This window comes from Bidens hawaiensis, unplaced genomic scaffold (genome assembly GCF_021521415.1).
Source record: "Bidens hawaiensis isolate Kalapana, Puna unplaced genomic scaffold, B.hawaiensis_p1.1 tig00028465_1, whole genome shotgun sequence".
Lineage (NCBI taxonomy): Eukaryota > Viridiplantae > Streptophyta > Magnoliopsida > Asterales > Asteraceae > Bidens > Bidens hawaiensis.
Window position 1 is genome coordinate 164,567 of NW_027494646.1, and position 13,565 is coordinate 178,131.

The window sequence follows — 13,565 nt, forward strand, 5'->3', positions numbered from 1 at the left end:
TGTAGTAATAATGTCTACGAATTTCTATTGTGCTTTTTAAATAATGTCTATGAATTTCTATTGTACTAAATAAGTACGGTTCATGTATGAACTTGTGCTTGTTAGCATCTTAGTCGCCTAAATCTATTGGTTACAATAGAAGTTCCTTGTTTAGTGCTATTATCTATGAAATTAGCAACGGAATTTGACCATTTTAACATGTGATAGATTCATAATGCTATCATGTAGTCATCACCAATTGAGCAAAGGATATGATTCTCATAATAGTTTATCAAATTCTTAATCCGTTCACGTTGCTGATGATTTAGTAAGTTACCACCGGATAATGCTCTATGGTAGTCTTTGATATGCAAGAATAACAGGGAGAATAAATAGACAGACTAATATGAAAAAAGAGAGGGCGTTTGGTTGGCCAGTAAAATGAAATTGCCTATTACACAGCCATTCCTATTCCCTCTAAACACAAAATCCTTTCATTTTCATTCCATTCCATTCCCTCTTAATTTCATCTTACTTTCTCGATACCATCACCTTACCACTACCACGTACCATCGTACAATCGCCACCACTATCGTCGTCGCCGCCGCCACCACCACCAAATTCCTTGGTATATTTCAGCTTACCAAACAACACAAAGTAACGAGTCTTTTAATTCTCATAGGTTAACTAAACTTGATAGCTCCATTATTCCATTTCATTGGCCTTGTCCATTTTATTTTCATGTCTATTTCATTTCCTCTCTGCTCCATTACCTCATACCAAACAGATACCACCAATCAGACCCTGTATGGCTGTATTATCTAACCACAGTCTGAATCCTATTTGCTTTCAGAAATTTGGATGAGTTTACCAAATATTGTTCCATACCAAAAAAATTTATGCACAAAAATTCAACAATTTGGATCCGCCAACCACCCGCCAACCGTCTTCCCAACCCTCCCTATTATCGGCCATCTCTACCTCCTCAAACTACCACTCTACCGAACCTTAGCCAAACTCTCTGCTAAATACGGCCCCGTTATCCAACTCCATCTAGGCTTCCGCCGCGTACTTATTATCTCCTCAGTCCTCACCTTCCGCAGCCGAACAATGCTTCACCAAAAACGATATCATCTTCGCAAACCGCCCAAGATGTTATTCGGAAAGCTCATTGGCAACAACTACACAACTCTTATTTGGTCTTCCTACGGAGACAACTGGCGCAACCTACGCCGCATTGCTGCGATCGAAATCTTGTCAACCCACCGTCTCAACGAACTCCACCACATTCGCATGGACGAAAACCGGTTTCTGATACGTAAATTAATTATGTCAACTTCTTCCCCGGTGAATTTCAAATCGGTTTTCTACGAACTGACGTTGAATGTGATGATGAGGATGATATCTGGAAAGCGGTATTTTAATTTTGGCGGGGATGATTGGGAACCGGAGGAAGAAGGAGAACGGTTTAGGGAGATAATGGATGAGACGTTTTTGCTTGCGGGTGCTTCGGTTACGGCTGATTACTTGCCGTTTTTGAGTTGGTTCGGCGGGAAAGGATTTGAGAAGAAGGTGATTGCTTTGCAGGAAAGAAGGGATCGGTTCTTTCAAGGATTGGTCGAGGAACTTAGAAGATCGAAAGGCGAAAATAATAAGAAGAAGACGACGACGTTGATTGAGGTGTTGTTATCGTTGCAAGAATCGGATCCTGAGTACTATAGTGATCAAATGATTCGAGACTTTGTGCAGGTATATTGTTAAGTACCCTGTTGTTATTTTATATAGATATTGTTAGATTATATAAATTATAAGCTTGTTTAGACTAAACGTCAGTCAATTGTTGCGTTAAAACTTATAATAGAAAAAATATATAGTCCATCGTAGGATTGTACAATAAATCAACTTATTTGAGGTTGCTCAAATTTTGACTTAATACTTTTAGTCACATTAACAAGTCGTTTGTCGAGTCGGGTCGTTAGAACTTAGAACTCAGTTCGTTTTACACGCGTGTGTTTTTACCTCCTCGCTCACGATAAAGGTCGGGCTTCCAAACCGTTAACTAACAGTTTTGTTGGTATAAAGAGCTAACAATCAAACAAAAGATCACAAACAATGAACACAATTGATCACAGGAAGTATTTTATAGAAAGGGAGTTTTTCTGATGATTACATGCAACTAGATGAAGGCTTATTTATAGTTGAAAAAGAACGGAAAAAACTGAACTACCCAAAGACTAGGTACAACTAACAAACTAGCTGTTACAACTTATTCAAATAATAATCAAACGAAAATACTGGACTACCCCTAACTGCATGCATGAGAATAGGACTTCCTGTGACACATGGGTTTGGATTACTTTTCTACACCCTTCCTTGATCCAAGACCCATAACTCTAAGTTGTTGTCGGTAGAATGCAAACTTTTCTTTTGTGAGACTCTTGGTTAGAACATCAACTAGTTGATCATGAGTGCTGCAGAACTGAAGATCAATCTCCTTTTGTATTACCATTTCCCTAATAAAGTGATACCTCAGTTCAATGTGTTTGGACCTACTGTGCAACACCGGGTTTTTAGACAAGTGAATTGCGGATTTGTTGTCACAATAAATTACAGTAGGCTCTTCTTGTTTGAAACCAAGATCATTTAAGATTCTTCTTAGCCAGATTGCCTCACATGCTGCTCCTGTGGCTGAAATATATTCTGCCTCCGTGCTGGATAGAGCCACAGTAGCTTGTGAACTCCAAGCTATTGCACCACCCCCTAAGTTGAAAACATAGGCAGACACACTTTTTCGGTCGTCAACACAACCTGCCCAGTCGCTATCACTGAACCCAACCAGTTTAAGAGCTTGCGTTTTCCTGTACCATATACATAGTCAACCGTATTAGCAACATACCTCAACACTCTACGAGCAGCTCCATGCCTCCAAGATGGATCTTCGAAGGTTTCTGCATAAACCTTGAAATCATGCTTACAGCATGAGCTAAATCTGGCCTGGAGTGTGTTAGGTAGATGAGCCCACCAACCAAACTTCGATACATTGCTTCATTGACTTTGTCAGCCCCATCATCAGAAGCCAACTTTTCATTGGTATTCAACGGAGTTATCTCAAGCTTGCCTTTTGGCACCTCAAATTTTTCCAGCAAAGCTCTAGCATACTTTTCTTGTGATAGGAAAATCCCTTCCTTGGTCTGAATAACCTCAAGACCCAGGAAGTATGATAGTGACCCCATATCCGTCATCTCAAAAGTTGTCTTCATGCCTTGCTTGAACTCTGAGATAAGTTGGTCACAAGAGGATGTACAGATAATGTCATCCACGTAGAGACAAACATAAATGACATTACCTGAACCATCCCTTTTCACATATAGTGTAGGCTCATTGTAGCTTCTAACGTACCCATACTCCATGAAATACCCATCAATTTTTGCATACCAAGCTCCGGGAGCTTGTTTTAGACCATATAGGGCTTTACGAAGCTTGTATACTTTATCTTCTTTCCCTGGTATCACAAATCCTTGTGGCTACTCTAGATAGATTTCTTCATTTAAGTCGCCGTTTAGAAAGGCTGACTTGATAGCCAGTTAGTGGATTGGCCAAGTCATGTGAGCAACTATACCCAGAAGAAGTCGGATTGTTTCAAATCGAGCAACGGGGGCAAAAGTTTCCTGGTAATCAATCCCAGGTTGTTGAGAATAGCCTTTCGCCACAAGTTTGGCTTTGTGTTTTACTCCTTTCCCATCGACAGATGATTTGAGCTTGAACAACCATTTTACACCAACAAGATTCTTTCCAGGAAGGAGAGACACCAATTCCCAAGTATTGTTTCTTGTAATTGCATCTAGTTCAGCTTGCATGACCTTTTGCCACTCTTGAGATTTAATTGTTTCATGGAAGGTGGTAGAACTTAGAGTACTTAAAGCAAATTGACAAGCATTTAAGTCTCCATCATCATCAGATGATAGACCTTCCCCTGAAACATAGTCTTCTAGCCATGTGGGTTTCTTGGGTTGTTTTCTAATGGGGTCGACACTTTGAGAAGTTGTGGAAAAAATTGATGGTTGAGGTATGGGTGAGTAGGAATTAGGATCATGTGATATAGGTGTAGTAGGTGGTACTATTTGAGGTGAGTTATGACATGTGGGTAAGGAAAAAGAAGATATATTATCAATTGTTTGGGTAATGGGAGTACAAGCAGACACTTGTTGGGGGACATTACTTTCTTGACTTTCTTGAGTAGTCACATCATCAAGAAAAGGATCCTCATGTATACTTTTTTCATTTTCACCCCATACCCACTTGGACTCTTCAAGGAACACAACATCCCTTTTTATAGAGAACTTTTTTGTTTTGGGATTGTACAGTCGGTAGCCTTTGGTCAGATTGGAATATCCTATAAAGATACACCTTTCTAATTTGTCATCAAGCTTTCTTCTTAATTGGCCAGGTACCAACCCATAAGCGACACACCCAAACACTTTCATATGAGAGACAACTGGTTTCTTCCCGGACCAAGCTTCAAGTGGGGTTTGGTTTACTAGTGCCTTTGTAGGAGATCGATTGAGCGTATACACAGCAGTTGAGACTGCTTCAGCCCACAAAAAACTTGGTAACCCACGTTCATGCAGCATGCTACGAGCCAGGTTCATGACGGTTCTATTCCATTGTGTTGAGGTGTATAAGCTACAGTGAGTTCACGTTTGATTCCTTCTTGATCACAGAACCTGTTAAATTCTTTTGAACAAAATTCCCCACCACTATCTGATCTTAAAATTTTGATCGAATTGTCACTTTCTCGTTCAACCATAGCTTTAAACAGTTTAAACTTTGAAAAAACTTCATTTTTGTTAGTGATAAAGTATACCCAGCACATTCGTGTTAGATAATCAATAAAGAGGAGGTAATATAAACTGTTACCTAAGCTCGGTGTTTGCATGGGTCCACAGAGATCGGTGTGGATCAATTCTAGCCTCGACTTTGTTCGTGTATTTGTGCCTTTGAATGGAAGTCTTGCCTGCTTGCATGTGATACACGACTCACATATGAAGTTTTGATTGATTCTTGGAAGACCTTGCACCATGTTGTGGTCATATAGTTGCTTCATCCCTCCAAAATGAAGGTGGCCAAAACGATAGTGCCATTTGAGTGCTTCAACATCATTACGAACAGCATGTGAGTTTTGTATGGTAAGCATGCAGGAGGTATCTACCATGAACATGTTGTTGTTGGCAACAGGAGCTCGAATTACCCTCTTCCTGGTAGACTTGTTACGTACCGAACAAAACCCATCATCAAATAACACCGACTACCCTTTTCTCATAAACTGACAAACACTAAGAAGGTTGTACTCAAGTGAAGGTACATAGTAAACATTCTCCAGTACTTTAAAGTCATCCCCATCTGTGAACATAATCACTGTGCCCTTACCTTCAACCTTCAAGGGTTTTTTATCTCCCAATTTCACAGTGCTTTTGAATGATTCATTCATTTCGATAAAGCTTTCAAGATTACTGGTCATGTGATTAGAGGCACCCGAGTCCATGAACCAAATCCGCTCCTTTTTATCATTCTGGGTTGTGCTTACCATCAACAAGTGGTGTTCTTTTTCTTCATTGGTCTCTTCCTTTTGGTCAGTTTCTGCAACATTGACTTGAGGTTCATCATTGTACCAACAATCTTTTTTAAGGTGACCAAATTTTTTACATACAAAACACTGGGGAACCTTGCTTTTGTCAAAGTTATTCCTCCCTCGGCCACCATTTTTTCCACTTGGAGACCCACGTCCACGACCTCTCCAAGAATTTCTATTTTGTTCTTGCACAACCGGCAGTGCTTGCTCATCAGACCTTTCAACCCCTTTGCTCGGTTTACCCAGCGATAGCCGGAAGTTAATTCTCTCCTCCTGAGATTGCAGCAACCCCATCAACTTCATCGGAGTTACCTCAGCCAACTCGAACGTGACTTCAATAGAGAGAATCACATAATCAAATCTAGGAGAGAGACTCCTAAGAATCTTCTCCACAATTTTTTGATCAGTGAGTTCTTCTCCAAACGATCTATGCTGCCCCACGTTGTTCATAACACGTGAAAAATAGTCACAAACAGCCTCATCTTCATTCATGCTCAGGTTTTCAAAGACCCGACGTAAGCCTTGGAGTTTGATGGACTGTACCTGGGAGTCCCCTTAGAACTCAACACGAAGGATCTCCTAGGTTTCTTTGGAGGTTTCAGCAGCAGCAATTCTTGAGAACAAGCTATCATGAATACCTTGCTGGATGATAGTCATAGCCTGAGCGTCTCGTTTTTTTTGTTCTCTCATACCGGATCCATCTGTAGCAGCCGTGACACCAAGATAAACGATGTCCCAAAGTTCTTTCGAACGAAGTATAGTCTTCATTCGAAGGCTCCAATGCTCGTAACCATCACCCTTAAAGACAGGGATGACGGCAACACCAATAGTACCAGCGGAAGAAGTGTAGTCGGCCATTTTTAAGGTTTGAGTAATGAGGAAGGTGATTTGAGTTGAGTGCAGTGAGAGAGCGGTGCTCTGATACCACAAATGTTGGTATAAAGAGCTAACAATCACACAAAAGATCACAAACAATGAACACAATTGATCACATGAAGTATTTTATAGAAAGGGAGTTTTTCTGATGATTACATGCAGCCAGATGAAGGCTTATTTATAGCTGAAAAAGAACGGAAAAAACTGAACTACCCAAAGACTAGGTACAGCTAACAAACTAGCTGTTACAATTTATTCAAATAATAATCAAACGAAAATACTGGACTACCCCTAACTGCATGCATGAGAATAGGACTTCCTGTGACACATGGGTTTGGATTACTTTTCTATAAGTTTGACCAATGACTTTGATCGTGTTTGACTTCTGTTGACCTAGTCCTCAACCCTTGACCAGAACTTTGACTGCACCTTGACTCGTTTCCAACTCACCCAAACACACTTCACCATCAACCAACCAAGCCTCTACTCACCATCATAAAAAGCGTATGTCGCCGGGCTCGAGTCTGGAATGACCAAACACCACCATCCCCTCTTCGACCTGCCACCAGGACATCAGATATTGAGTTTAGGTTTGCCAGAAAGCTGTTATAGGTCTTGGTTGTCCTCTAGTTTTAAATAAGTTATCTTTGATCGGCTATAAGTCACTAATTGATCTGAAGTTTTTTGAACTAGCTAGAATTTTGCTTGTATACAGTTTGAGCCATGTGCTTGCTCGTTTATTAAACAATAGTCAAGTTGAAAAGTATTAATGCATATAACTAGTAGTGATATATGCTAAAAATATACATATAAATTCCTACGTAATAAATTAGTAAAACTAATTTGGAGAATAAAAGGTCGTCATTTTAATAAAAAGGTAAAAAATAAATTAGTCAAACTCAAACTTGTGTAGCTAATAGATATAAAGCTTAAAGTTTAAGCTCAATCTCTGTATAATCAAACTAGTGGGCTCAGACTGGTTCATTCAGATCTGAATGAGTCAGATCTGAATGAGTATCTGTCACATTCAGCAACAACTGTAAGTCTGAATGATTCATATATAATTTTAATCATTCAGATGTTATTTTATTTGGAACCAAACATTCTGAAGTCTGAATGAATCAGATGTTTATATCTGAATGGTTCCATTCAGATGTAAACGAACAGCCCCTTACTCTGATTGGTTTGTCACAGCTGGTTTGATTTTAAGAATACGGGTTTTGACTAGTGAATAAAGTATCTTATATTGGAAGTTGCCAAACCCTTTTTTTTTCTTTACTTGTGGATGTGTACTCATTAGCACCATGGAACTTTTCAAAACATATTCTCTGTCAACATAGGTTTTTTGTTATCATATTCTTGAAAATTTGTGATCAGGTCTTGTTGATGGCTGGCATTGATACTACGTCCGGAACCATGGAATGGTGTTTGTCCCTTTTGCTAAACCATCCACAAGTTCTACAAAAGGCGCAAAATGAGATTAATAGTAAAATTGGCAAAGATCGTATTGTTGATGAGTCAGATATGGTTGACCTGCCTTACCTTCGTTGGATTATAAACGAGACATTACGATTATACCATGTTGTTCCTTTACTACTTCCTCATGAGTCATCACAAGATTGTATTATTGACGGTTACAACGTACCGCGTGGGACCATGCTGCTTGTTAATCAATGGGCCATACATCGTGACCCCAAGTTGTGGCCCGACCCTGAGAGGTTCAATCCTGAAAGATTTAAAGGGCTTGAAGGCACGAGAGATGGGTTTAAGCTTATGCCATTTGGGTCTGGAAGAAGGGGATGTCCAGGGGAGGGGTTGGTGGTTCGTATGCTTGGGCCAACTCTAGGGTTGCTAATTCAATGCTTTGATTGGGAAAGATTAAGTGATAAGATGGTTGATATGACGGAAGGTCCTGGGGTCACTATGCCCAAGGCCAAACCGTTGGTTGCCAAGTGCAAACCCCGACTAGAGTTGCAAGATCTACTGTCCCAACTATGAGTCCATGTAACATCCATTTATTTAAATTAGAGTTCTTAAAAGTTATTTGAATAATTGTTAGTTGTTACACAGCAACAACAATTTATATGTTCTTGTAAAGCGTGGGAGCAATAGTAGCAACAAGTTTGTTGGACATTATATGGACTATTGAAAATTGCCATATTTTACAAAGTTGTTTTATTTAAGACACTTTTTATGTACATATAATTTATCATTGTTGTGAACTTTTTTTACAATAAAAGTTCTCTTAAGTTATTGGGCTTGTTATATTAAATAAAAATTTATTAGACTTGGTTACACCTTTTATTGAAAGAATTAAAAAGTTAAACATAGTTTCATATGAAAAGATAAGTGACCTAATGGATGGTGGAAAATTTAATCAGGATGAGTGTTTGAATGAGGTAATGATTAAATGGATATAGATTGATAATTTTAATATCATGTGTTTTGATTTTAAAGATTAATTTTATGAATATAGATTGTTTTATATATATAATATATGATTGTTCATTATTGCATTGTTCTTTTATCTATTTTTCATAACTATAAAATTAAAATTAAAAACGTATAAAACTAATACATAATATATTAAAGAGGTGTAAAATCTTTTATTTGTGGTCTAGTGGCAGGAAGACATTCTTCAGTGGGAACATAAATTTAATTCTCACTTGTGTCACTTTGGGTGGATACTGACGATGAAAGATTTGAGTCAGGCCTTGAGAGGTTACCAGTCCGGATTCCGAGCTCACCCCGTCGTGTGTTACGCTAGAGAGTTATGCTCTTGTGGCGGCGTAATGACAGTCAATTGGCAACATATGGTTTCCCGAAAGAGCGTTCAAGCAGCGTGAACCCGGTTAGAACAATTAGATTTAGAGGGGGATAAACTTTAAAAGAAAAAAAAGTCATCCTTCTAAGTTCTAACCAATTTAAAGAGAAATATTACTACTATATCTGTTCAAGTTGTAACAAACCCAAAACCTTTAAAATCATGATCCAAACAAATCCGGATGAAAAGTTACGAACTCTATCTCTATTCCTTTCCTAAATCCTAATTTCTCGTCTTATTATTATTATTATTTCCCGCCGGCAACCATGACACAACACTCCTCTCCGATCACCACCGAATCAAAACCCAAACCCGAACCCGAACCAGAACCCGAATCAGAACACCACACTCTCCTTCCATTATCCACCTCCTCATCTCCAACCCCCACGACCGACAACAACGCCTTCGAATCCCAACAAAAAATAATAATCGAAGGCTTCGATTCAGATTCATTCTCCGACGACTCCACCACCACGCCGCCGTTTTCATGGAAGAAGCTCTGGTTATTCACCGGACCCGGGTTTCTAATGAGCATCGCGTTTTTAGATCCGGGTAATCTTGAAGGGGATCTTCAGGCGGGTGCTGTTGCCGGGTACTCGTTGCTTTGGTTGCTGATGTGGGCCACTATAATGGGTCTGTTGATCCAGCTGTTGTCTGCTAGGATTGGTGTGGCTACCGGAAAACATTTGTCGGAGCTTTGTCGGGAGGAGTATCCGAATTGGGCGAGGTTGGTGTTGTGGGTTATGGCTGAGGTGGCGTTGATCGGAGCTGATATTCAGGAAGTCATTGGGAGTGCGATTGCCATTCAGATTTTGAGTAACGGGGTGCTTCCGATTTGGGCTGGAGTTGTCATTACTGCTTCTGATTGGTTAGTTTTTTTGTTAAGTTTTGTTGTTATATGGAAATCGGGATTAATCGGTGATTAATTGGTAATTGGTACTCGTGGGCGGTCAAAATCGGATCTTGGTTTTGGTTTTAACCCGTTAGCCCGAGTGCCTGACACTGTTTATAAACTAGTATGTTAATGTGTGAAGTTTTTCTAAGTGATTTGTTATGGTTAGGTTTAATTGTTTATGCTTGAACTATACTATGTGAACTTTGAAGTGTTGTAAAAATCGCAATTACGCATCGATTAATCAGAAATCGGAGGGCTGCCAATTCGATTTCACCTAATAGGTCCCTAAAATCGGTATCGTTTGTTAAATTTACATCAAAATTTGTTAAAATGATTGAGGTATTTGAAAGTTTTTATATTTATGTATGTATAAATGCTTCTGAAACATTACATATAAAATTCCCATCCGATCAATTCTTGATTAATCGCTAGTTGGTACCCCACTGCCTGACTAGCGCCTAGCGAGTTTTACTACATTGAATTCTTCAAAATATAAATATAAGATTTTATAATATGATTAATCCCTTTTAATTGATATTCGGTATCCCACCGCCCACTAGCACCTAACGGTTTCTACAATACTGTTTAGAGGTTTATTGTAATTCATCTTTTTGATTCTTTTCATAACAATGGTGAATTTATATCAACAGTTTCATGTTTTTGCTTCTTGAAAACTATGGAGTGAGGAATTTGGAAGCTGTGTTTGCAGTTTTAATCTCAACAATGGGATTATCATTCGCATGGATGTTTGCAGATGCAAAACCTAGTGGAAAAGAACTTTTAATAGGTTAAATTTCTCTAATTTTAATATGTTAAAATAATAATATGTTCAATTTCTTGATTTACTTATAATATTACAGGTCTATTGGTACCAAAGCTGAGTTCAAGAACAATTAGGCAAGCAGTTGGTGTTGTAGGATGTGTAATAATGCCTCACAATGTATTTTTACACTCTGCATTAGTCCAATCAAGAAAAATTGACCCCAAGAAAACAGGGCGGGTCCAAGAAGCCATAAATTACTACACAATCGAGTCCTCGATCGCGCTTTTTGTTTCTTTCATGATAAATTTATGTGTAACAACCGTTTTCGCAAAAGGGTTTCATAATACAAAACAAGCCGATAGCATAGGGCTTGTTAACGCGGGTCAGTATCTCGAAAAGATATATGGAGGAGGGTTTGTGCCCGTTTTGTATATTTGGGGTGTTGGATTGTTGGCTGCGGGTCAAAGTAGTACGATCACGGGTACGTATGCGGGTCAGTTTATAATGGGCGGGTTTCTTAATCTTCGGTTGAAAAAGTGGTTGCGAGCGTTAATAACTAGAAGTTGTGCTATTGTGCCGACTATGATTGTGGCACTTGTGTTTAACAAGTCGGAAGCTTCGTTGGATGTGTTGAATGAGTGGCTTAATGTTCTTCAGTCGGTTCAGATCCCGTTTGCACTTATTCCACTTTTGACATTGGTGTCAAAAGAGGAAGTTATGGGGAGTTTCAAGATTGGACCGACTTTAAAGGTGCGATCTTTGTTTGATTCTTTTGTCGTTTGGGTAATATTATTGCTGTGAAAGTTAAATGGCGTTTTTGTTTCCAGTTTAGGGGTTTCAACAAGTCAAGCCTGAGCTCTTGAGTGTTTTTTAAGCTCATGACTGGCTTTATGTTATCTATTAATTAATTTATATACATTTATAATATTTTTTATCTATAACATAATATATATTATTTGGTTATTTTATCATAATTCTATACATTATAATAATGACTTGTTTAGGATCGTAAGCCAGCTCAGGCTTGATATATGAAGCTTGGGCAGTTGAGCTCGACTCACTTTTTTATATAATTATTAATTTATATACATTTATAATTTTTTTATGTATATTTTAGTTATTTTTCTATATAACATGATATACATTATTTGGTCAGTTTTATCATAATTTTATACATAATGATAGTTATTGTATAATTATTTTTAAAAACTTTGCATAAATAATAAGCTTGTTGAGGCTCGATAGCCAGCTCAGCTCTGGATTGATATATGAAGCTCGTGCTCAGTTAAGCTCAGCTCGATTCAGAGCTTTTAGCGAGCTGATCTCTAGCAGCTTGGCTCGTTTACACCCCTAGTTAACACGAAAAAAACTATAAAACATCGGTATGTTATTTTTAAGTAAACATGTCGTCAAAAGTCAAAACCTTTAGCTAAAGATGGTCAAATGGCTTAGTCGTACGGGTTGGAAATGGGCCAAAAATGTAGTTTTATGTATTGAGTCAAACGGGGCGGGTTGGTTAACCAGTCAACACTTTTTCCCCATTTCTGTAAATTTGTTATATTAATTAATGTGTTTAATATGATTTAAAACTAATATCATTAATTTTGTCAATCAATTTCATTTTGTTATTTGTTTGTATTTTTTAAATTGCAGAAAATTGCGTGGAGTGTGGCTGCCTTAGTGATGGTGATCAACGGTTATCTTTTGATTGACTTTTTTGTAGCCGAGGTCAATGGATTCTTATTTGGGTCTTTAGCCGCAACATGTACCACCACTTACGTGGCGTTTATATTATATCTCATAAATCATGGAAATTTCCTACCATCTACACGGTTTAGCAATATATTCAATAAAGGATATGCAAATATTTGAAAATAAATCAAGTCCGTTGACCCGCTTTTTCAAAGTCAAAGATTGGCTGCTGGTATAGCAATTTATAAACTTTGAACTTCAGTTTAAATGAACAACTGAAAGAATATGAAGAGACTGAAGTTTACACAGGGAAATGAAGATCTTTTTACTGAATTACTGTTCATAGGTTGACCATTAACCAAAGTTGAAAGCTATGTTATATTGGATTTGATTTGATTTGATTTGATTTTGTGTAGAACAGCGAAATATTTTGTTTACATGTTGGTAGCGAAAGTAGACATGAATAGTTGACAGAGAACATTGATTCATTTGGTATATGGCTATAAACACCTTAGTTTTGTATCACTTTTGTTAGATTTAAGTAATGCTTATAGCAAAATTAGTTGTATTATGCAGGTAGGTTTGACTCTCTTGTTTATTGATTGGTTTGGGTTATGTTTGATTCGAATCGGTCAAATCAATATATTATCTATACAAAAACATGTGAAACAAACTGAAGAGGTAGGTCCCCGCAAAGCCCAGTTGGACCCGCAAGACACACCTTGAAGAGGTACGTCTGCGCAAAGACCAACTGGTTCCGCAGGACCCACCATGCTCAGAGAGATGAAGACCTTACACGCAGTAAGCCAGCTGTTCCCGCAGGAAAGCCTCCCTTGGTACAGTACCCTGCCTGTCCCCGCAGTTGTGGGTACAAGCCAAGAAGGAAGGCCACCCGCACTAACAGTAA

General features: G+C 38.4%; 2 protein-coding genes across 2 annotated transcripts; both read left to right on the plus strand.

Moving 5' to 3' along the window:
- The first annotated feature begins 1,050 nt into the window (after nucleotides 1-1,050).
- LOC143577126 (cytochrome P450 81Q32-like) lies at nucleotides 1,051-8,534 on the plus strand. The gene is made up of 2 exons (XM_077061052.1): nucleotides 1,051-1,728; nucleotides 7,862-8,534. Exons 1-2 carry the CDS (start codon nucleotides 1,090-1,092, stop codon nucleotides 8,480-8,482), a joined length of 1,260 nt encoding a protein of 419 aa, XP_076917167.1. The 5' UTR covers nucleotides 1,051-1,089; the 3' UTR covers nucleotides 8,483-8,534.
- Nucleotides 8,535-9,574: 1,040 nt separating this feature from the next.
- LOC143577119 (metal transporter Nramp2-like) lies at nucleotides 9,575-13,051 on the plus strand. The gene is made up of 4 exons (XM_077061047.1): nucleotides 9,575-10,176; nucleotides 10,854-10,990; nucleotides 11,064-11,716; nucleotides 12,620-13,051. Exons 1-4 carry the CDS (start codon nucleotides 9,575-9,577, stop codon nucleotides 12,836-12,838), a joined length of 1,611 nt encoding a protein of 536 aa, XP_076917162.1. The 3' UTR covers nucleotides 12,839-13,051.
- Nucleotides 13,052-13,565: the final 514 nt, after the last annotated feature.